Source organism: Pomacea canaliculata, linkage group LG12 (genome assembly GCF_003073045.1).
Source record: "Pomacea canaliculata isolate SZHN2017 linkage group LG12, ASM307304v1, whole genome shotgun sequence".
NCBI classification, from domain to species: domain Eukaryota; kingdom Metazoa; phylum Mollusca; class Gastropoda; order Architaenioglossa; family Ampullariidae; genus Pomacea; species Pomacea canaliculata.
The window spans coordinates 16263385-16287031 of NC_037601.1; the positions used below are offsets into that span (position 1 = coordinate 16263385).

The 23647-nt window shown below is 37.8% G+C and overlaps 2 protein-coding genes across 2 annotated transcripts; both read right to left on the bottom strand.

Annotated features, from left to right (window-relative positions):
• Nucleotides 1-2708: 2708 nt before the first annotated feature.
• LOC112576658 (NADH dehydrogenase [ubiquinone] flavoprotein 2, mitochondrial-like) lies at nt 2709-9833 on the bottom strand. The gene is made up of 9 exons (XM_025259279.1): nt 9680-9833; nt 8871-8930; nt 8408-8470; nt 7962-8049; nt 7289-7388; nt 5534-5637; nt 5238-5347; nt 4036-4112; nt 2709-2997 (listed from the first exon to the last, which is right to left on the bottom strand). Exons 1-9 carry the CDS (start codon nt 9716-9718, stop codon nt 2895-2897), a joined length of 744 nt encoding a protein of 247 aa, XP_025115064.1. The 5' UTR covers nt 9719-9833; the 3' UTR covers nt 2709-2894.
• A 1778-nt stretch (nt 9834-11611) lies between these two features.
• On the bottom strand, nt 11612-20831 carry LOC112577421 (small conductance calcium-activated potassium channel protein 2-like). Its single transcript, XM_025260487.1, is given in 9 exon segments — nt 11612-14143; nt 14145-14194; nt 14197-14470; nt 14889-15080; nt 15315-15446; nt 15603-15618; nt 15713-15784; nt 16177-16333; nt 20528-20831. Coding segments are annotated over 9 exon segments (1377 nt in total). The 5' UTR covers nt 20682-20831; the 3' UTR covers nt 11612-13813.
• Nucleotides 20832-23647: the final 2816 nt, after the last annotated feature.

The following is a 23647-nucleotide window of genomic DNA, read 5'->3' on the forward strand; positions in this document are numbered from 1 at the left end:
GATGATGACGCATTGTGAAATGATTGGGAAAAGCGAAACAACGTAGAACACCCGGAAATTCTTTGTTCTGAGTATGTTTAGGCACTTTTTTATGAAGGCAAATGGCTTCATTTCCTGAAGTAATTCCATCCTCCACATTCATTAAATTGTTTCATCTTCTCATTTCCATTACAGGCAGGCTTTCTCTTAACAAGAAGAAAGGCGGTTCTTGAGCTATTATCTTCGCAAGCAGGATATGAATTCGTCTTCCACAAAGATGAAAAAACAGATGGCTGCTTTTATTCTGATGGCCAGACAATCCATCAAACTTAAAAGAAGAGGCATTGATGGATTCTTCCTCTCTGTGTTCTTTCAACCTTACACAGTAAGCCACTTTCTTCGTATTCAAAGAACTAATACCTCTCCCCATCGCTGCAAGTTGAGTGATTTGTTTATTTGGTAAAGAAGTGCTTCAACGTTGAGGTGGTGTGTGGGAAGGGATTTAGGGGTGGGAGGAAATTGGAAAACCGTTAGAAAACATTGCCAGCCCGGTAAAGAGATGTCAAGATCTATAGAGAACTGTACTACCTGAGAGAAGCAACGACGACAACCGAGTAAACGCCTCACAATACTCCAGTCCCACACTTTTACTGCTTGTAGCTGTGAGGTTGATCGACTTATCATCAGATTAAGTCCAAAAAGATCTAAACACAGTGGTCAAGGAGTTGTTATTGATATCATTATTATAAAAATTTACAGATCGAACGGGTGTTGATATCATTCGTCTGCTATTTTTTTTTATTTACATTTTGGCAAGCCCAACCCCAAAACCAATTGAACTTCGATGTCTTCTAAAATATCTCTGAAATAATAAAAGTATGATATAAGAATAATAACAGAGCAAAAATTATTTAAAGAATGTCGAGGGACCCCAAAGTTAGCTTCAAAAATCCCTCAAAATGTCGCACCTGTATTTTACACAGGGACGTAGGTCTCGCTGGTCGCACTATCGCCCTAAATATGTATACTCACCTACTGTCTATTCAAATGGATGGAAGCTCTCCTGATCTGAATTTGTAATTATGCTTGAGTGCGACTTATAGGCTGGGGTATTGCAGACAATGATCTATAAATTTGTACTTTCGACAGAGAGAAACACCTTCCCTTCGAATGTCAAGTAGCGGCCTTGACGAGTTGGTGGGTAAACCTCGGGTGACCTGTCTTAAAGTGCAGACAAATTTGGACTTTAAAGAAAGTAAGACCTCTCATGAACCCGATTTTGCATACTTGGGACTGAAGTCTGAGGTAAAACCTCTCATGAAACACAGTCCAGCTCTAGAAATCTTGAAGTCGACCGGCAGATAGTTCTTGATTACATTTAACTTGTTGTCCACAGTACCTACTTCACAGGCTTCAGAGTTCAGAACTTGCATGGCTGGTTGATCGACTCATTCACAAAGTCCGCAAATCTGAACATGCTACACTACTCCTGTGCGTTCTCCACTGGCTCCCAGTTAGAGAAAGAATTTGTCTATAAGCTCTCAACTCTCATCTACGTATTCCTCACTGGCACTTTATTTTTCTCATCTCTTCTACCTTCTTGTTAGGAACTTCAGCTTTTTTAGCAGACTCTTACATTCTATCTTATCACATGTCCATTCTAATAACAAAGACAGCTACGATCTCCCTCTCTGCTTCTAAACAGTGAAACTCTCCCATATCCCATTTGTTATTCAGTGTTTACACGCTTGCTGAAAACTGACCTGTTAAAAAAAATATTTTACTGGTTTTTATCTTCACCTAACAACTATTATATGCATCACAGCACTCTGCTTTTCAAAGGTAGGACACAATCAAACCTTTAAGTGAGCTATGCCTTTCAGCAGATACCAAGTTATAAATTCACTGATCGCTCTAGCACTGATAACTATGCCCAGCACCGCTCTACACTTTTCCTGTCAAATAGGTCTGTCACAAACAAGGGTCAGTTCGTTTTCCTTTGCAAATAAATAGGCAAAAATGGATGCCTAGTCTGTCGCAGGGCTATGTTAAAAACTATCGAAAGGAAACGATACCTTTGCCTCCCGAAGTTGTAAGCAGAAATATTGTTTAAAGTCAGCATCAACATGCTAGTTCCCTTGCGTGCTTGTTTTGTTAGTTTTATGCCAGTAGAAGCCCAAGGGAAATAAGTGTAAGTGTAAGGGAAATAACTTCATCAAACCACAAGTATCAATAATTTGGGGTCTTGTCAATAACTATGATTTTATGTCTAGCCTATTGCTTATGGTGGGAAAGAATGATTCGACCCGAGGGAGGGAGGAGACGAGCACCCAAGTGGTCATTCTTTGTATATTGCTCCCATCTGCCACGAAAAATACCTTCACATCCTTCTGCTGAATCGAATAAGTTCTTTCCTGCTTTCACCAAAAAAATGTATCTGCCAGAAATAAGTAGAAATCTTATTGTTTCAAATAAAAAATTGTTATTTATCTGACGGACCTTACCTAGTTTGTGATAAGCTGTACTGATAAAGCACAGAGAACTTTGTTTTATTATTGTTACAAATCTTCTGCTGTTATTTTTCAGATGACGGGAACAGGTTAACGTGGGCGGATGGTCAGTGTAGGTAGAGGCATGAACTTAATATGATGGCTACTTTTTCTTTGATGTAACGGTGTAATAAACAAAATTTCATTTATAACAAAAACAAAAATTAACAAGACTACACACCAAGAAAGTCATCCTCTTTAATGTGTATGTACAGTCTTCTGAAGCAAGATTTTAGTTATTAACAGGTACTTACTAACTGAAAATCAAGGCTGATTACAGCATCACCAATGTTTCTTATGCTCTACTACTACCTCAGTGTCATATGACTGACAGACATTAGGCAGTCAAACATACTACAGCCCTTACTATAAGTCACATCTAACTTTAAAGCCAGGTCCTGGTGGAGGTCCAGTTAGTGATGTCAGCCCTTCCTTAGGTTCAGAAGAAAATCTGTGATTTTGTCCACTCCTAAAATAAGTTTATAAAAAAATTTAAGTCATTGACTAAGCTTGCTTTTAATATTCTAAAAATTGCACAGCACATTTTGATAGAAGTAATAAATGTAAAGTTCATCCGTGAAAGATAAAAAACAGCATTATGGTGATGTGATTTAACCATCCCAGTAAGGAGAAGATGAGAAAGCAGATCGTTGAAATTCAACAGTATTTATGTGCATATCAAATCACCAGCTTCATTTCTGTTTTACAGACAACTTGCAATTGATATGAAGGATGTGATCTTGAAGATTGTGTGCAGTTGAAACATGGGCATAATGTTATAGCAGCTGCATTACAAAAAAATTACTTTGTTTACCCTATACTGAATGATCACGTTTTAAAATTAATACAACAGTAAAACTTATAATTGCTAACACAATTATTAAATCACAAATAAGATTTGAAGAGAAAAGAGATTAAACAATGAACAAGCTACCATTTGGTGATTGTCATTTTCTAGTTCTGAAGTAGGTATCACAGCTTAATGACATCAAACAAAGGCAGTCCTCAAGAACTAGATAAAGCAGTGGCTACAAAAAAGTGGTCTGTTTTAAGTCAAGAACTGTTTACTCCTCTGTTCCTCATAGAGAGAAGTAACAAATTACTTACTGAAAGAAACACTACCATGGTACCGTATTGGAACAAACATATATATGGCTTTGCATTACTTAGAATAGATAAGAATCAGAGTTTGGGATCAAAGACCTTCAATAGAGCCCAAAATAGTCCTTCTCCTCTATGACAGCACTCATGGTTTGAAGAAAATGTCAAGAACACACCTCACACAAAATAAAGCTCATAATTTTAACTATAAACTTGACATCTGAATGATCTTACTTGGCATCCTAAAATGAAATGGGATGCACACAGTACTATGTTGTATCCCAACAGTAAATATAACATTAGTGTGAAAGTTTTACTTTTCATTAAATGCCTTCTTCCACAATCATGCAGTCTTAGCACACAAAATATATTAGGAGATGACTTGAGTTTTCACTAATATACTTACTGAGGTCCTGGCTTGGGTCTCTTGCCTTCTTTCAGCTCCTTCAAAATACGTGTAATGTCTTCTACTGTCAGGTCCTCCTGTTTAAAATATGTCAGAGTCAAATCTGTAAATAATCTGTAAATAAGTCAAATCTGTAAATATTCATTCATGCACAATGTTAAAAAAAGGTGTGTTTCAGCATTTAGTAAAATTCCTTGTAAACAAAGAATGTGACTAATTCATTAGGTTTATTAATAAACAAATATATTAGCCACATAGTGTCAATAATATCTTTTAAATAACTATGGTGATGTGTGCATCTCTGTTAGGCTGCTATGCAGTTCTTTGCCTTTTAGTCCAACCCTAATCAAATTTTGAAGAAGTGCTCTTTGCTGTCCATTAAAATCAGTTAAAAGCTTGTTCAAAAATAATTTCAAATCTTATAAAAGCTCATCAGATCTTTAAAACAAAACCAATATTTTTAGAGACGCAGCCTGTCTCAGACTGCCTTCAAATCAAGTAGGCCTTCAGTCATTGGCAGACAGTTGCATAAGACATAGCATTAGCTAATTCTAATAGCAAAAGGCCCCCCCTCTCCCCAAAATACCCCAGCAAATTTATCATAAATATAATACTTCAAAACCTAACTACAGCACAAATGAGATGCTTTTATCCTAAATCTGTACATTTGCTTGGAATTTTAATTATATCCAATGCAAAAAATGGTTGATGCACAGTCTGCGGGAAAAATATCCCAAAATGTAACTGACCCATCATTTACAAAACCCATTTGAAGCCGATTCTTGCTTTTAGAAAAGACTTACCATCATCTTTATATGACTTTATAACATCATTTTGATCATCTAAACACTGCAATATGAAAATGACGTGATTATATGCAGGACTAAATTGTGATTGCACTGGGGATCTGTTCAGTGTGAAGGCTATGAATATATGATAAGATTACTGATATTGTGTTATGTGGTTTTAACCCTTGTTTACTCATATCTTCATAATTGCAGGAGCTTGTTGCTTTTTTTTGCTCCAATGTTTTCTTCAACAGAATAGATTTTCATGATTTTCTGTAGAAGAATGATTCAGCTTTTAAATGCAGCAGTTCCTTCCCTTGTATCACTGGCTCATTTTTTTTTTGTTGTGAGTAAATAATTTCAAAATCAATCTATTATGATACTGCCAAGATTGTGTTAAGAAACATCACTCACATAATAATCATCATTGATCTGCACCATGGGAGCGTTGACACAGGCACCAAGACATTCTACTTCAGCCAGTGTGAACAAGCCATCTTTAGTTGTATGTCCTGGGTGAATTTCTAGTATCAACAAACAATTAAAGACATACAATATAGCCATGAAAACAGCATTTTGTCTTCTTTCCCCACTTTTATTTTCTTTATCAACACTATGTACCATTCTAAAAATTAACCATCCCAACATGAGCCACATATACAGATAGTTTAACACACACACACAAAGAAAATGGCTGTTATCTCACTTACCTAGTTCTTTTTCAATGGCTTCTAAAATGACATCAGAGCCCACACCACCCAGCATGCAGGGAGTTGTGGTACAGATCTGCACAAAGTACTTGCCTACGGGTTCCCTGTAATGAAAGTTTAAAATAAAAAAAATTGAAATACTGATGAACCCAAAATATGACATGATAGTGCATAATAATTATTTTCAAAGTTCATGAAAGGGTGATACTAAGCATGAAGCTGGAGTGCCCAGGAAAAATCCCTGACTTGACAATTGTTATGTAACCATACTTATCAATTAGCCCACATTAGCAACATAATTCCCTCTAGTCTTTGCACAGATAACCTGCAGAATATAAAGGTTGGTTCTCGTCTAGTGCAAATTGCTCCCTTTAGGTGAAAATGGTCAAAACCACAACAGTGCAAGCAATAACATCTGCAAATATTGATGTACATGTGATTGATATTTGTTGATTTAGTGGCAACCATCACCAAGTCAAATTCTTAGTGCAACATCACTTGGCTAATAAACCAATTCTTATCTTAGTAAAAATAAAGAGAATGTCGTTAACTTCTGTAGGAATTTTCCACTAAGTGCCATAAATAGCATCTATCATGATGAGGTGGACACTGTACTTGGGTGCCATCATCATCAGGAGACTTTGCTGGGATTTCAACACTCCTGCTACCACAGATTTCTCCAGCCATTAACTCTTTCTCACCCACAGTCGACAGTTGTACCTTTCTTGAGCCAGTACCAAAGTCGACGCATGTCAAATTGTAGATAGACTATAGCAGTTGACGCTTGTGAATCTGCACACTGACCTTGTATATCATGCACTTTCTGCTTGCTTGTGAAGGGAAAACAAAACTAAAGCTACTGGCTCATCATGTGATTTCTTTTGTGTGTTCTGCAGAAGGCACACTCATGTGTTTTGTGTACTTTTGAGTCATTTTTCACAGGTATCTACCAAATGATGAGAACATGAGCAGAAACATGCAACAGACACTGTAACTGGCAGACATTTTTAAAATCATCCACAATTCTACAGGACGATAGGCATGGCCTATCAGTAGAATTCTGACAGCCAGCGCCTATCAGGCTGCTGCTTATGTATGCCAACATGCAGGACCAACAGACTGAGACTATCCTATGTTGTTTCAGCCATATGACTTCTGAAGGCTAGCACACATGAATGAGCTGTGACTGTAAGCAGGATTGAAATGTGATAATATGGAGGTCTGTCTAATGTATGTGTAAAGAGGGGGTGGGGGTATAAATGAGTGATGGCATTATCATTGTTGCCACTGCACTGTGTTGTTCTTGACTGCTTCCTTATAAGGATGCTCTTTAGACCTGCTAATTTCCCTTTGTATTGTATTATGAGAATTGCTATTATCCAGAATCAGGAAAATCACAAGATACACAGTAATTCGACTGCTTTTGCCAACAAAACTTAAAGAAAAACAGTGTATTGTATCCCATTTCACTCATTATATCACAAAGAACTTAAATTTGAAAAAGATTGGATGTCCTCTCAAACAAACCAAGGGAAGTAACTTGTAGAGAATTGATTCAGCTTAAAAATAAGCTTTTGTTTTGTTAAGGTGCCGTTAACCATTCGTGAATTAAAAAAATATTAAAAGTACCATGTCTTAAGTAAGGCGGACCACCGGCTACAGCTTGCCGGTGCAATTGCAATGAATTAAAAGATCAATGGACAAATAATTTACTTTGTAATACATGATGGAAACTTTCCCAAAAGTTCTCTTTACCTGTTAAACATTGTATAGAAAGTGGCCACTTCATAGACTCTCATACGAGGCATGTTCAACATGTCAGCCACTTTATGCATTGCAGAAATAGGCAGCCAGCCTGCACAAAACCACAATTTATATTAAAGTTTTAAAGTTATTGCAACTTTGACAGATAATTTTATTGTTTGCAATTATATTCTACAATAAACTAGAGGTATATGTTTTAAGTACTCTATTAACTTACCGTGCATGAGGTCTTGATCTCTAAAATAATAATTAAAAATAACTTAAAATTAGATGATTTTTGTCCTATAGACAACACTATGGTATCATAATAAAAAAGTACAAAAATTTCATCACCAGATTAATTGAGGCTTAAGGTACAAACTGCTCTTTAATTTTCTAGCAAGATCGCAGTTTTCTCTTTCTTTTTTGCAAAAAGCATTAAAGCTACAAAAGCTCCATTTGATGTACAGGTCTCTCTTAATCTGAATAATTATCATAAATCTGTCTTAGATGTCATCTATTTTATTTTTCTAATCTCTTTTTAAAATTTAATTAACCAGAAAACTCCAGGCAACCATGTATTATATTTGCATTCACATAAAAATAAAACACATATCTCTTTTGCAGTTGTAGGAATGTGCATACATTCTCAATGTCAAGAACAGGAAGCATCTAGAAATCATACCATGCTGACGCTGTGCTAGATCAAGAAGAGGAATGACTGCTGCTGACTGATGACCTTCCGGATAATTTTCGATAATGGTCTCGCATCTCTGTAAACAGAACCATACTTACACTCAAGAATGAAAGCAATAAGAATCACAAAGAAATATAGTATCAACTATTTTTGTAAAAAAAAAAAAGAATACATTCTGTTCAATATGAAAATCATGCTTCTCTGGAAAGTTTTGTTTCTGTTGCCCAACCCCCACCCATTTTCCCATTCAGCCAATCCGTTGTGTTTTATGAAATGCAGACTAGTTAAGATTCTTTTCCAGATGCAGTAGCTAGAGACCAGAAGTCTACATACCTAAATGTTAATGACTCATTAGTAAAGAACAAAGGAAAGCTGACACTGCTGGTTGGCAGATAAACTTGTTTCCCTATTTAAATTCTGGTAGAAGAACTTACCTCCAAGTTTTTTGGTGTAAACTCAAATGGTGTACTGGGATTATTTTCAGGTGTATCTCTGTGCTGACAAAGACATCAAACAAAAGGATAGAATTCTTGTAGAATGCAAGTTATTCATTGTTGTGGGAATAATAAATATAAGAGACAACATGAATGGCAGCTACGGCAGCCAGTCTTGAATTAAATGAGATTAAAAAAATTGAGTGAAAAAGACCATGAAGACTACATGCAATGTGAGTTATTTTGCAGTCCTACTTTATTCATGTGTACACATGTTACACAATGTTAATAACTGATGTATTTTCAAATGAAGGTTGCCCTTTAAACCAAATGTTTATATATTTTTAGAGTTCATTTTATTTATTTTGGTCTTATCTCTCCCTTTGCCTTGTACCCCGCTCCTCACACACACACACAGGTATGCATGCATAATAGTCAAAGTTACTTATAACACAATACTTACTACAAATAATTTGTCACTCCATGCTGGAGTGGTACGATGCAGACTGCGTATCTGCTGGCTCTACAATAAAAAGATGCATGAATGTTTACAAGACTATAAACTCTATACAACTCAATAACTGACTAAATACTATACTTATCTGGAGTAGTGCATGTGTCTGTAATTTACTTTGTGCATGAGTGAGTGTATGGTGTAGAAGTGGGCATGTCTGTTATAAGCAAATATGAGTGCATAGTTTTTGATGATTTAGTCTACATATGATTTATGTAAAGTGCTACGAGCAAAACTTAAAAGGTGCTAAATCCTCATTATTATTAAGACTCCCAGTTTATACGTGTTGACTTAACTTTTTATTGTGATTCCCAGATACAGATTTGCAGCAAACTTTGCTGATACCAATAATGTGATATGCTAGTATGTCTATATAAATAAAATATACGTCCTAAACTGTTAGATTCTCATGATAAATTTTCACTGTTACCACAATGAGCAGATGATAATCAGAAAAAGACAAATGCCTTTATTTTGCAAAATAAGGAAATATATTACACATTACACATTACAGTTTAGTTAAGGTCCATTCGACGAATTAAAATGCCCCCACCCACGCCTTTCCACCCTGCCCTTAAAAAGAAATCAATACATAAATCGCAGGTCGTGTTGTTCTTTTTGATCTCTTCTTAAATTTGTCGTGTGCCTTTATTAGCAAGCGCAAAGCTAAACCAAGACAAAATAGTAAACGCAGTCGAAGATTTTTGCCGGAGACAACTTGTCTCAGATTAAGAATAGATTAGAAGGAATGTGCTTACTGTTGTTGCTATGAACCGCCTTCCTATTGATGCCAACATCCCTTACAAACTAATGAATGACTTTCGCTATCTGGCAGAATCCGACGACCTTTACGAAACATACGGGTATTTCTTTAATGTAGGCTCGCAGTCAACGCCGTTGAGAACGAGTAGCGTCCCTTTCAGAATAATACAAGAATCTATAAAATAAAAATTAATAAAAAATATAAATACAAAATTTATTTACATTATTTTAAATTTTTTACAACATCTAATGGCGAATACATAATGCAGTCGGTAGTTTAGATACGGTCCTTACATTGGAAGAAGTGTCGTCTGCCACCAGCCTTCGGGTTACATGTACTCTACTGCATGAAGCAATCTAAAGGCTATCGTTTATATTATGTGCTTTACAAGAAAGTGTGGTATGTGAAGACACATTTATGGTCTCTTGGTATCATGATAGTCTGTGTTGGGTTTTCTCTATTCGTATTTGAAAGCTTTGGCAGCGGTTTACGCTTGTCTATTCGAGTAGTTAAAATTATTTTTACGCGTGCAGTTTATTAGCTGTTATTAAAGGAATTACTTCATGTGATTTACTTTCCAGTGGTAGCACTTGAAACTACGTTAATAAAAAACTATGTTCATGCATACATAGAACAATATAGATGAATAAGAACATACTTTTATTACAGTATGCATGTGTATCTTAATTTATTGTTCTGTAGCATGTGAAAAATTTATATAGGACTTATACTTCCAGACGTTTCTGTAGGCATATGTGGGAATTATGTCTACAGGCTTCCTCTCCATCTCGTTTCCATATTCCCCTTCACTATTTCGCTCATATTTACTTCAGCTGCACATATATGCTACAAATGAAAATGATTTCCATTTACATCTTCTCCGACCTGCAGGTAAGGTTGTTTTTTTTAATGGCTCTCTATGCCATATTTTGTATGACCACTGTCTAGAAAGGCGTATAATTCGAAAGCGGTACTAAAAAAACAGACGATTTTGTTGTTCGTGGCTTTTTTTGTTTTGTTTTGTTTTGTTTTGTTTTGTTTTGTTTTGTTTTTGTTTGTTTTTAAGCGTGTTTCCGAAACTGCAAGAAAAAAAGAATGTTGCTGGTTTTATCACCAGCTAATATCTACGTCCATGGTTTTATCTTCGACTTTCCAGAATGATACAAGACGTAATATTGTTACTATTTGTGTTTCTATTTTGTACAATTTCAGATTCATGGGTAATCGGTGTAAACTTATTTATTATGACTTAGCACTCATCTGCACACCAAAAAAACCAATAATGCGTGCACACACCAAATTAATGTCCTTTCTACTTTCATATTTCTTTCCCCAACCACGAGGTCTATCATTCAGTATTTACTAGTATTGATTAATTGTGTGATAATCCACTACTGCTTTAGACTGTATTCTCCTTTTGTAAAAAAAAAAAAAAAAAAAAAAAAAATGGTAGTTGAAGCCAAGTGTTTTCTTCATCCGTGTAATCGTCATTTTCTTTTATCTGTAATTATTTAAATAGATGTCCAATTTTTTGGGCTCCTCATATATAGCTCAATGATCATAGCTGTTAAATAAATGGTTGTGTTTGTTTGTTTATTGTATACGTGCAAGTTCATAAAGTACGTGCATTTAATGTTTATCCTAAAAAAAAAAAAAAAAAGGCAGCACCCTATATATATAGATCGAACTTGCGTGTATGTGAAGCGCATTGAGCCCGGCTGGTGCTCTACCCAACCCAGTCTAGCTAAGCATTAATTACCTCGACTAATGGCATGTCATAAATGTGTGTTGAGCGAGTAGTATTTTTAAGTCTTTTATGATGGCTTATCCATATGTTGCATGATTGATCTAGGTTCCCTTCTCAAATTTTGCATGCTTTGCACAATCAAGGAATCACAGAACTACACAAGGCATAAAGAAGGAATGCATTTTTTTGTTCAAAATGTTTTTATTAACCGCAAATCTGCAAATACATTTGTATTTCCAGAATACTCCCTTTGAAATATTCCCACCATTTCATGTTAATAATTAGTAAAAGCAACAATGAAAATAGTAGTAACCTGATTTGGGGAGAAGGCGCTGCGTTAACACAAACAAAATACTAAATGTATAATCGTTCGCTATATTCAGGAATGCACCTCCATCGAGCAACATTTCGTCGTTGGCACCATTACGTAGTTTCTGCCGTGGAGATTAAGCAAATTATTTTTTAGTTGCATTTTTTCAAGAACATTTAAGGAAATTTAAGCTTTTTTCAGTATAAATAATAATAAAGTTCGGATAATATACCCAAAATTGCAAGACAAAATTAGCTTATTTACCTGCATAAAAGTCTTCACTTAAAAATTTGATGGAATGTAAATATGAAGTATTGTTATTGTTTTCCTACATAAAAAATAAAAAACGCAGTTGAAAAATCTCGAGTAACTTATGTCAATGTTACAGCCGAAAATTGTGGCCCAATAAACTGTCATTAAACCTCTATCTAGGGACACTACTATTTTAAAGATTTTATTAATGCTGCTCCCTGTTCGTCTTGTTTTATTCACGATTTAGTTTTCCGCAGTTCGCAGTTTTCTACCTTTTGACCAAGCAATGAATACTTCTGAAGCAAGATCACAGAAAATAGTTGTCCATCTCACAGTCTCACCTTTTATTAGGCACCGTCATGGAACGCAGAAGTTGATAACTGAGACATTGGTTCTGAAAGCAAGCACATTTTATTTCGCAAACAGTTAAAAGTAATATAGTTTTAATACCCAACCAAATGCAAAAGAAATCGAAATGGTCGGGGATAAATTAGTTACTGGCTGTTAAATTTTTTCTCGGCATAATCTAAAACCCACTCTTTTCTGTACTTTAAAAAATATATTCTTCAATGTTAACAAAGAACCTGTTAAACGCCGAAGATTAGCAAAAACATTAAGATTAGTTGTGATCAAAGAAAAACTAAACTAACCGCAGTATTTTAACGCAGGCATTAGGTTTGAAAGCGCTAAAGATTATGAGGCTACTAATTTACACTTCTCAAAATAAGGTACATAGACTAGTTAAATGTACTTCTCACTTAACCTTCTTCTTTTTCACCAATCTTCATCTCTCGCTCGCTCTCATTCACATGCGCACTCACTCATGCACTCACTGGTTGCTGACTGTAAATTAAGGGCCTACTGTTTGAAATAATTACAGAGAGGATAATGCGTAATATTAAAAACCAATGTTTGCATTGTCTTCGCACAGACTTTGGCATTGACGTGAGCGCTTTTAAATCTGTAAACATCTATACACATACATGCATACTGTCTACATTGTGTGTGTGTGGGTGTTAAATGTTCACATGTATATACACTATATTTTCATTGGAGCAATAAGCACCTCACACAAACTGTATAAACATTTTTACAAAGAACGAGCGAGAGATCTCATTGTGATTACAGCCGAGACGTGACACTGCACAAGGAAGACAATTTTCTCAGCAAGCCTCTTGCTTTAAAAATGCTGTCCTTAAATAAGATAAATAACTTTACGTAGGTTTTCACTGTCATTATAATATTTCAACTCGCCAGGCTCGAAAGTTTGGGTTGGTTTTTTTTCAACGTGATAGACATGCTGTACATTGTATCTTATTCCTCCTTTTGACAAGGGACTTTTGTGACACGGATTATACAGCTCTCTTATACTGCCAGTTCACTGAAAATCCTTGTGATATACCACACCTAAAGATCAGTCTTAAAACTTAATAACTGTCCTGCATATTTGTTATGTTAAGGAAAACTCCGTTTTTTTGGAACAGAGCAGAGGCGGCTTTTTGGAGATGGCGACTAGGGCAACCACCCCAGGCCCAGAGCCAGAAGGCAGGGGAGGGGGCTCAATATGAGATTCTTTCTTCACTAACGGCTCTCGGCCCCGCATATGACACTTGCCCAGGCCCCCGCGTACTGCTAAAACCGCCTCTGAACACAGAATCCACTTGGCAATACAGATATATTTTTAGCTCTTTCTTTTATGTCTTTGAGCATTTCCGCTTTTGTAGAGTAGTAGAAATACTAGAAGTAAGCCAAAAAACAAATCTGAATAAGACATTGAAATCGTTCAGTCTTCTTTTGTGTCGCGCCGTTATGTTTGAACTTTAACACTCTTGCTCAGTTCGGCAACTTGATTTTGGAGACTCCAGCTGCTCCAGGATCTTATTTTGCGTTTCTTGGGTAGCTTGATGCCTTCTCTCCAGCTGTGATATAAGCGTGCACACCTCCGGCAGCCCCACTGTGGCTTCTTCTATTTCCGCCAACGTGGCTCTCGCCGCGCGCATGGTTCTGATCGCGGAGCGCAGCTTCCAGTGCATCACCGTTCTTTCCATTCCTGTCACGGGCACCCGTCCCGCCCGTCTGTTCATGCAAATCTTTATGGTGTACTTGGCTACGTCCGCAGCCGCGGCCCTGAACTTGTTGCGCTCGTGTAACGCGGGTCAAGAAGTTGTAGACGTAGCGTTCGCTGCGTGTTTGCTCCAGGCGCGAGCGATGACCGCTACCAGAAGAGCAGTTGAGCATAAGCCCATCAAGGCCGTTGCTACGGCAATGAACCTGCCGCAAATGGTCTTGGGAGTGAGGTCTCCGTAACCTACGGTAAGGAAGGTGATGGCAGATAGCCACATGGCCTCGGGAAAGCTTTGGACCTCCGGGAGAAGAGTGTAGTACAGCTCACACGTGCGCATCGACCACACAGACCACATGTACATGGACAAAATCAGAAGCGTGATGAAGTATGCTGGATAGTTGTTCAGGGCGGCCTGTCAGGAAGACGATTGAACAGCATTATCTCGTGATTCTTCTTGCAAGAATTTTTATGTAAACACTGCGTATGAAATTATGAAGTTACTATAATACTTAGAGACTAATATCCTATTCTCTTCTTGTAGCCTTGACATGATATCATTTAAAGAATGCACTTGGTGAAAAATGTCAAATTAAGTCTGTAAACGACATTAACAAGTTCGCAAAGTTTATAGGGCGAAAGGTTTTGTGGTTTTAGACTTAGAATTATATATATTTTATTGGATTTGACGAGACGGGCAGTGGGGAAATAGGTTGTCATGATGTTATATTGTTTGCTAGTCTATCTTATTTAAAAACGAGTTTTACGTGAAAATGACGTGTATCAAATCTTATTTGACGGTATATAGAATGTCAAAGAAGATAAACTATTACCCTCAAGACAAAGTTGATATTTATCTTGACATGGCTGACGGCAGAAATCGTCTGGGTTGATTGACCTGTGAGCAAAGAGCTGTGCACCACAATGAACTTGCCGACTAGGTACAGGCGCATCATCATAAGCACGGACAATACCCCGTCAATACTTCCGACAGCCGAATCACCAGAGACCACCAGAAAAGTCGCCTTGGACGAAGGAAGACATAAGTTAGAATCAAATGAAAGTCAGAGATTCGACATGACAGTAATAAACAATAATTTGGATTTCTCCTTAAAAAGTAAAATGTTCTTTGTGTGATTTGTTCACATAACATATTTATATAACATGCCGAACAATCTAGAGTCACAAATTCGTTAGTGAGTTGCTGAAAATAACTTTGCCGTGATACAGTTTTGGAGCACTGTGCTTACAGTACGTACCGTAATGTTGCCAGGAAACGGATGTATGCTGCAAATTATTAGTTCGGCGGCTAAGGAGAGCCACGTAGAAAGCGGGGTTACGGCGAAGGGGTCATCGACACGGCCATCGAACATTCTGAGGGCTATCCCAGCCTGAGAAAGAAAGTGTAAATTATAACTAGCACAAGTAAAGAATTTCAAACCGATATAACTATTATTATTAATTTAAAACGCAGCCACAATTCGTCGGTTAAACGCATGTGAACTTTGTCAGTTCGTAATGAATGATTGCTCTTTATTTTTACTTGCCTCGTAATACAGGCAAATTGCGATAAGCAGAATAATTGTGGTAATTGAAATGAAGAGTTTGAGCACGAAACGAGACGGGAGTAGTCTTTTCTTCTGGGTTTGCGTAGTACAGCTCATTCTCTACTATCATCAGTAGGATGCCTGTTACGGCCATGGCAAACTCCAAGTTCACAAGCCAGCGTCTAAAACATGAAGCAAGTACAATGATTATTATTTAACAGAATGCTAAAATATGTACATCTTGTATGGTTAAGATTACCTTTTTACAGGTCTACAAACATTATTATTATTACTTGTTCAAGAAAAGAAAAGAAAACAGTAGTCATTCTTAATATTATCGGTGTCTTGCCCACCACTTTAAAAAAGGTCATCAAATGTGCAGAAAATGCGAAGGGAAATAAAATCATTTTAATCATTAGTTTAAGTCAAAAGTTCATAATTCTTAAAACTTTGAATTGTACTTAAAATTAGGTAGTATTCTGTAATTCACGCACGTTCATTCGTTTCATACACTTGAATTTCAATTGTCAACGATATTACCACTTTGATTAAACTTATTTTAATCGTGATCTACCTCCTCCTCATGAGTCTCTTGCGCAGCTCCAGACGGACGCCCAAATTCCTCTCACGCAGGCGGCCGTTGGGAATGCCATTTGTGGTAGGGATGGCCGTGTATTTCGTACTGAGTGCAGTTTTGTCAGGCACCAGGGGTTGAGTGAGGTTGTCTGGTCCTGAGCGAACACAAAGTTTTTTGTTACGAATTAAAATTGTCATAAGGATTACATTGTTCAGCTTAGACAGAGGGATTGCAACAGCAAACGCTCATCCAAAACTCTTAGACAAGCTACTGAAAATACAAGGAAACAAAAGCATTTATCTATTTTTGTGAGATATATAGATTTTACTAATACTGATGTGTGAGGTTTATGCACTTTGTTGATGTAGAACTTTACAGTAGCAAACACGGGTGTCGGCAACAAATTCCAATAAAAACGATGATCCTTTTAAAAAATGTAATCGGGGTGTAGGGATTTGAAATTCGAATGTGTACTGAAAATTTCTATGAAGCTTGTCTACATTATTCCCATACAAACTTAAACTATGCAACTATTAATGAGCAAGCTGATTTAAATCTGTATTTTTTAAATGATAAGAAGCTGTATATTTTCAGTTGTCCTCGAAATACAGCGGAAGGACTTTCTCTTTTCCTCATCAATCTTGTTACAGCATATCACCACACTAGTTGAGATCAGATGCACTGTGTGTGTGTGTGTTTGCTTTCATTCTTCGCTCTTTCACTAGCGCGAACACTAGTGTTTTAGTCTCTCTCTCTCCTTCCTCTCTGCCCATCCTTCTCTCTCTCTTGTTTTCCACAGATATATATATCGATGTGTGTGTTTAAAAAAGGGAAAGTGAAGAATGCACACACACACACACACACATATGTATATATAGAGAGAGAGAGAGAAAGATGGGCAGAGAGGAAGGAGAGGGCCTAGTATGTTCACATTCCTCTCCCACTCAGAGGCTAATTCTCTGATTAACCAGGCAGCTGCCGCACAATAAATTTACGGTTTTGTGTTATACCCTGCATGGTATTGATGTGCATGCGGCTGTGTAGGCGGGCTAATTGATGGTCTTCTTTGGTGTAGGTGTTGCAGCAAAAAAAAATATAATACAATAGAAAACACCACACTGCAACACGAGAATTTCCGAGGGTAATAAAAAAGCCGCACACTCATGTCACTGATGATTTTAAAATGTTTAATGAATTGACTGATGGGATATAAGTATTTAACACTATTAATTCAACAGATGTAAAATGTTTTGAGATTATGTCAGATTTCATAGATTCAAGTTTTAAAAGTACTTTGTTTTATGTATGTAGGGCTGTCATGATCTCTGATTGTTGCAAGTGTCCACATCAGTTACTTATTTACCCCAGTAAACAGAAAATATAGAGAAAAAAAAGGTTGCAGTTAATAATCGTAGAAAGGCTAGATCACCTCACACTTGTTATGGTAACAGAAGCAGATTACCAATCCACTTACACAACACTGGCTGGCGATAATACTTGGGTTTACAACATTTATATACAGGATGAACGATCAAATGATCAAAGCAGCAATCACAAATAAACAGACCTTCCTCTGCCTTTCTTGTAACCAATTCCATAGACTCACTGCCATCCATATCGATACACGGGAAATGACCAAGGTGGCATCAACAATGTCTTTACAGTAATCCTGTCATCCTCCTACTCAAGCGACCGCTAGACCTCTCATATACTGAGACTGCTCGATCCACGTCGCATTTGAGATCGATCCCCAACTTAGTGCATCACATCACGTGCCACTTAACTTATCGCACAGTGTCAGGTCAATAACAGATTGCTAATCTGTGCTCTTTCATCAACAACCAGGTCAGCACAGAGTATGTGCTACTGAGATATTAATGTTGTTATTGATAGGTGAGCTAGGTAAGGTTTCAGGTCTTTTGCTAAAAACCGCGATTAGCAACTTTCTATTTGTCGTGTGCTTCGAGCAGGTGCTCTTGTTCACTGTTTGCAGACGACAAGCTGTCCCTAATGACAAGTTCTATTTGGCTGAGAGAAAATAAAGAAAGCTTGTCATTTCTGTGCCTCAGTTATGATGGCTTTTCATGCATCATAGAGTTCCGCCTAGTATCAGTGGGTATCGCATGAATACGGGTAAAATAATTATTTTCACTGAGTAATTCTAACAGGCTGTTACAGAATAAACGTTATTATTTATTATTAGTGTTGTCAGTATTGCCTTTAAAATACATATCATTTCTAAAAGAAAGAATTCAGTAAGTTATAATCATGTAGAAAGAAAGCAGAAACTTTATTTAATCAGTAAGACTGACAGAAGTGAAAAACAAGTTTTCTTGGTTGTGCGACATGTCACGTTTAGTGTATTTTCCAAAGTGAACCTAATCCTTCCCGAGACATCAACACTCAATTGTTAAATTTAGAGACCCAAGAGGATGAAATGCTTTGTCCGAAATCGGGATGCCGAGGTTCAGAAGTGTCGAGAATTAAAACAGTTGCAATGAAGCACCCGCTGCACTTATCAGAAGACTCAAGGCTCGACACCGTCAGCTCAGCTGTCGCATGGTGTGATCATGCTGAACACACGCAGCCTTTAAAGCTCGAGTTGAGGCTGTTCATGTTTGCAGTTTAAACACCGGGCAACTCTAAATCGATCTCGCGCAGTGAATGTACCTTGAGACCTTTGGGGATTTTGCAATGAGTTTCCAATTTTTTTTTTTTATTTTTGGGACGTAGGAGGACTTGTTTACCTTCGAAGGTTACCTCCCTTTCTCAGTTGGTTTCTATATCATGTACCTCAACCGTCAAACTGAGAGAGGCTGTAATGAAACCAAACCTACTGTCTCCAACAAAATTTGTGTCCTCAACTTCGCTTTCCTATCTTACTTCCATTGTTAATTTTAAAATGCGTCAACCGAAACAAATCAAAAAGTGAAAAAGTTAATCTTCATAGCTTACTTGATGAGATCAGAAAGGAAGTGGCAGGTGCTTACGATTTTACCTACAGTGCCTGTAGTTAAGCCTATGGTGCTGGACAATTAAGTGCATTAGTCATGTAGAAATCATGAAAAATATTTTATACATTACCATTTCTATCAATACTTTTATGTATTGATCAATCTATATATATATAAAATGTAAGATATTCAAAATATATCGATAAAATTTATAATAAAGAAAGCGAGAGTAAAACGCAGACATGTGGTTAAAAATTAGTAAGTGAGAAAAGACAAAGGGTAAGAAACAGAAACACACACACACTACACACCCCAGAGCCTATCTGTAAGTGATTTCATATATTTTGCGTGATAATAGAACTAAAAATAGTTCAGCTCCATACACGTGTACCCCTGAAACAACCCACTAGTCACCTCTCTATTCGGCACGAGGTGCGTGTCAGAAGCAACTGACGTTTGATAAACTTAAGAATGACGGCGCATGTTAAGCACACATTCGTCATGTGATTTAAAATGAGAGCAGCATATCGGAAAAAAAACCTCATCGCCAAGGGTAACCACCTACTTGTCTCCGTATGGAACATTCCTTGAACGACTAATCGTGAAGTGTCTCTTGAAGGGCGTTTGTCTAGATGAAAGGTTAAAACACAGAGAAGACCACGTGACCTAAAATATAAACTGGAGCGTTTAGTACACTTGGGCTTGCCAGTGTCTTGTGTAGTTTTTAGGCTTCTATCCTTTCCCTTACTTTTAACCTCTTATTCGCGTAAGCCGTAAGGTGGCGTTCCCACACACCTGTACATTCATAATATGTGCATCCATATACGCATTAGAGAGAGAGACCCAGAAACTAAGACAAAGAACTGAGATACCAAACCCAAAAGCTATAAGCATTGATATTTAGGATTTGATAAATATCTATTGATGCAAAATCGCATTTTAATCGGTGTCGGAGTTATAATGAGGTGCGGCTAATGACCTGTGTTGATTCTAGTTGACTAGTCGGTGACTGTTCTGATAGCTGATATCTTTCGGTGTCAAACTTATTGAAGTATTAACTTTCGAACCAGCTACAGATACACACAGGTCCATATATGGCATATACTCCTATAAATGCGTACGTTCATGTTAAAATTCGTACACACAGAAACATCCGTTTGTAGTACACACAGTGCGCACATTCAAACATACAAGCTATGTGTGTGAAATGTTAAGAAGTTAAGATTTGTTTTCATATATTCATTATGAACAATAAATTCATTGATGATAAAGGTAAAAATATATTTAAAACTGATAGCAGATAGGTCTGCTTTCGGTTTAACTGCTTAAGTCACACAAAGCAGGCGGTATTAAGAATTTCGTACAAAAGGACAAGAAAAAAAAAAAAGACTGACCTGAATAATCCGATCCCGTTAATTTCTGAATAAGTCGAAAGAACCGAACAGACAAAGGGAGTGTCATGCTGTAGCGAGACTGAAATGTTCCAGGCTTTCTTTTCTGCGTGAACTCAGTGCTCTCACCTCCTGGCCGCCCCACCTGAACCCTCATTGGCAACCGCTGTGTCCCGTTTTCCAGATGAGAGCCAGATTCTGGTCACGTGACAGGCGTTTAATTCCCAAACTCTGCCGCTGGCTTGCACACCAACGTGGAGATCATCGGACCTATAGATAAGTATTGCGAGGCAAAGATGGTGAATGCACCTTGCGTATTGGGATACTCGGCTATAATTAGTCTACCAGTGTGATTACTAATAGCGATAAACCTAACTAGCCTATCATGAACTGGAATGACTGCAGGTACATAATGCTAACATGTCCAAACAAATAAAGGCACAAATAATTGTGTGGTCTTTACTTGTCCGAAGATTTTTTTCTTCTCTTTTTCCATTTACCTCCCACACCTCCTCCTAGCACATTGAAACACGATTACACGAACGTACTTATGCACAAGAGTACACAGACAAAAACAGGAAGGCAGGAAAAGTTTGGGGTTTTTTTTTCGGCGAGCGAAGCCATTGTTTCAGAAACTGCTGAGCATGCTTGCTGTAGTGTGGGTGTTAGCGAGGCAGTCGCAGGTGACAGTCACCGGAATGGATCAAGTCTTATTCTTTCTAGTAATGTCGGCGCACAATACATATATAGAGAGAGATAGGCGGGTGGACCGAGAAATAGATAGAATAATGGATAAAATAAATGAGCAGGATCGCCTCTTTATATCTATAAAAACTCACTGTTATCTTCAACAAACATGTGCTCATTATTGATATCAGCATTCGTAAAAGCTCTGACATTGGAATGTTTATGTCGCTGCCGATCGAGTTCGTGACAGAAAGCTATTCACGCCTTCCGGGAATTAATGACTAAATATAAAAATAAGCAATATGCTTTACATGCATGTCACCACTATTGTCAAATGATTTAAAGTATTTTAGCCAAGTCTGCTTTAATTGAGGAAGTCCACATTTTTGAGATTAGATAGTAGAACGGGGTAGTGTCGATCGACGCTGGATGCGGCGCTGTACTGACCTGTTTTGGATTAACCTCGCGAGAGGAGGTTTCAGTTGTATGGGCTGAAGAGGGGGAGCCCTTCTGGATAAGAAAGAATCGCCTCCCAGGACCATTCCTTGATCGCCTTTGGTCCAGCACCCAGCAGCACTTGAGCTACGAGCACCGTTAGCCCCGTGACGTCACCGCTGAGTTCCTCCACTGTGACCCCGGAAACCGCCTGACCGACACGGGCAGTGTTATTAGCCTTCGTGTGTGTATTTGTTATTGGATTCTAGTTGGCTGGAGATGTGGAAGGCGACATACCTAAGAGGGACGATGAACTGTGAGTAACATACTCAGCGATAGCTACAGCGGTCATAAGTTAGATAACAGAACTGAAACTTCGTTGCTAATCAGACGAGAAAGTGCGAGAAGTGTAATGTTCATGCTTGGATTGTGAGATTTGATTATGTTGTGATTGATCGGGGAAGTGACCCGGATGTAAACATGGCATGTATCGTTTAGAATTTCGTCGCCTTTAGAACGAAGTTATGAGGAGAATTGTCAAGAATAATTATTTGTGTTGTAGTTTGTAAAGTCCCGAGCAACTCGACAACGAAATGGACAGGTTTGGACAGCCGCAGGCAATCGTTTTGTTGTGTGTTGAAAGAACGCGCACTTGTCTGGCGTGAGTGTGTTGCTAAGCCACCCGTGCCATGACAAGGCATTTTACCTCACATGATGACATAGCAGATAACAGGAACTCATCGCACTTACCTTACATGTAAAACGGTCGTCGGAATATTCAACTCGGTGGCCTGCTGACAAGGCGCTTGTCACTAAGGTGTTGAGGATCGCTGGTTGTGGGTTCAGATCGAACCTAATTTTCTGTGATACAGCCTCTGTAGATGAAAATTCAAACCACACCTTTCCCCAGTGAAATCAGTAAAATTTTGCATGCAGCTGTTACTTCGTTGCTATCGATCATGATAATAGTAATCTTAACAAAACTTAGAGATTGTTAATAACACCGTGAGTGTCAAGTCCTGCTTTTGAACTTAAGACAGTAGCTTGATACTTTAACCTGCGTGAATGTCACAGTGAACAAATCGAAATAAGTTAGCAATGACTGTGACTGGCCCGGCAATGCCCGTAGCTCGGCGATGGAATAATTTTTACCTGAAAGTTCATTGTGGTGTACGCATTCACACGTGTACGTTTGTTAACAACTTGTTTCAGTGAGATCATGTGCCATATCGAACATGCAGCGGTATGTTCTACAGTATCTACACAGTTGGTAAAAAGAAAAAGAAAAGAAATGTGTTTGAATGATTTTTCCTGTTTTGCAACAGCTGTGGTAATAGATACTTCATTGTTCTTCGAGGATCAAAGACAACTGCTGGTAGCATGATTTAGCAAATGATAAGGTGATAGACTCCTTACTTTGTCCTCGAATCCGAACACACTTTGAACTCGTTATCTCGCCAACATCCACAAAACACAAATGTTGGGCGAAAGGCGAGGTTGAAGACATAAAGAGGGCATGTGATCCGTAACATGGATCCTAACCCTAACCTTGGAAGAAAACCGGTCTCCCACAGAGGCGAGGTTTGTATGATAACGGGGGCGAAAGAACGGGTTACGATCCTGCTTTAACGCCATTCTTCGCAAATGACAGTACTCACCCCACGATAGCTGTCGTATGATCCATTACCCATGATGACACTCGATCTTTATTTGTGATTGTCTGCGTGGGATTATGACCGAGAACGACTCGAAGACAACAGATTAATGAATAGTCACTTGCGAATGATATAACAATCCGAATGCTGTATATTTTTTGTTGTTTACGATAAGGCAGGTTTAAATTTTACTAACAGTTGATACTGGCTCCTCGAAGAAGAAGAAAGCATGGTGGATAATTTTAATTTGTGGTTTTGTTTTTTTTGTTTTGTTTATACATCATCCATTATCGTCGCTCTCCTTTCATGCCACACAAATCATTGTAATAAGTGAATCGCAGCTGTG

Bases quoted from the DNA above. Each gene is read 5' to 3' on its own strand.
- LOC112576658 (XM_025259279.1), bottom strand. From the start codon at position 9,718: ATGTTGGCATCAATAGGAAGGCGGTTCATAGCAACAACA. The intron at 5,638-7,288 runs GTAAAGAGAACT...CTTTCATTACAG, and splicing joins TTCTATACAATGTTTAACAG to GGAACCCGTAGGCAAGTACT. The intron at 2,998-4,035 runs GTAAGTATATTA...AACTTATTTTAG, and splicing joins AGACCCAAGCCAGGACCTCA to GAGTGGACAAAATCACAGAT.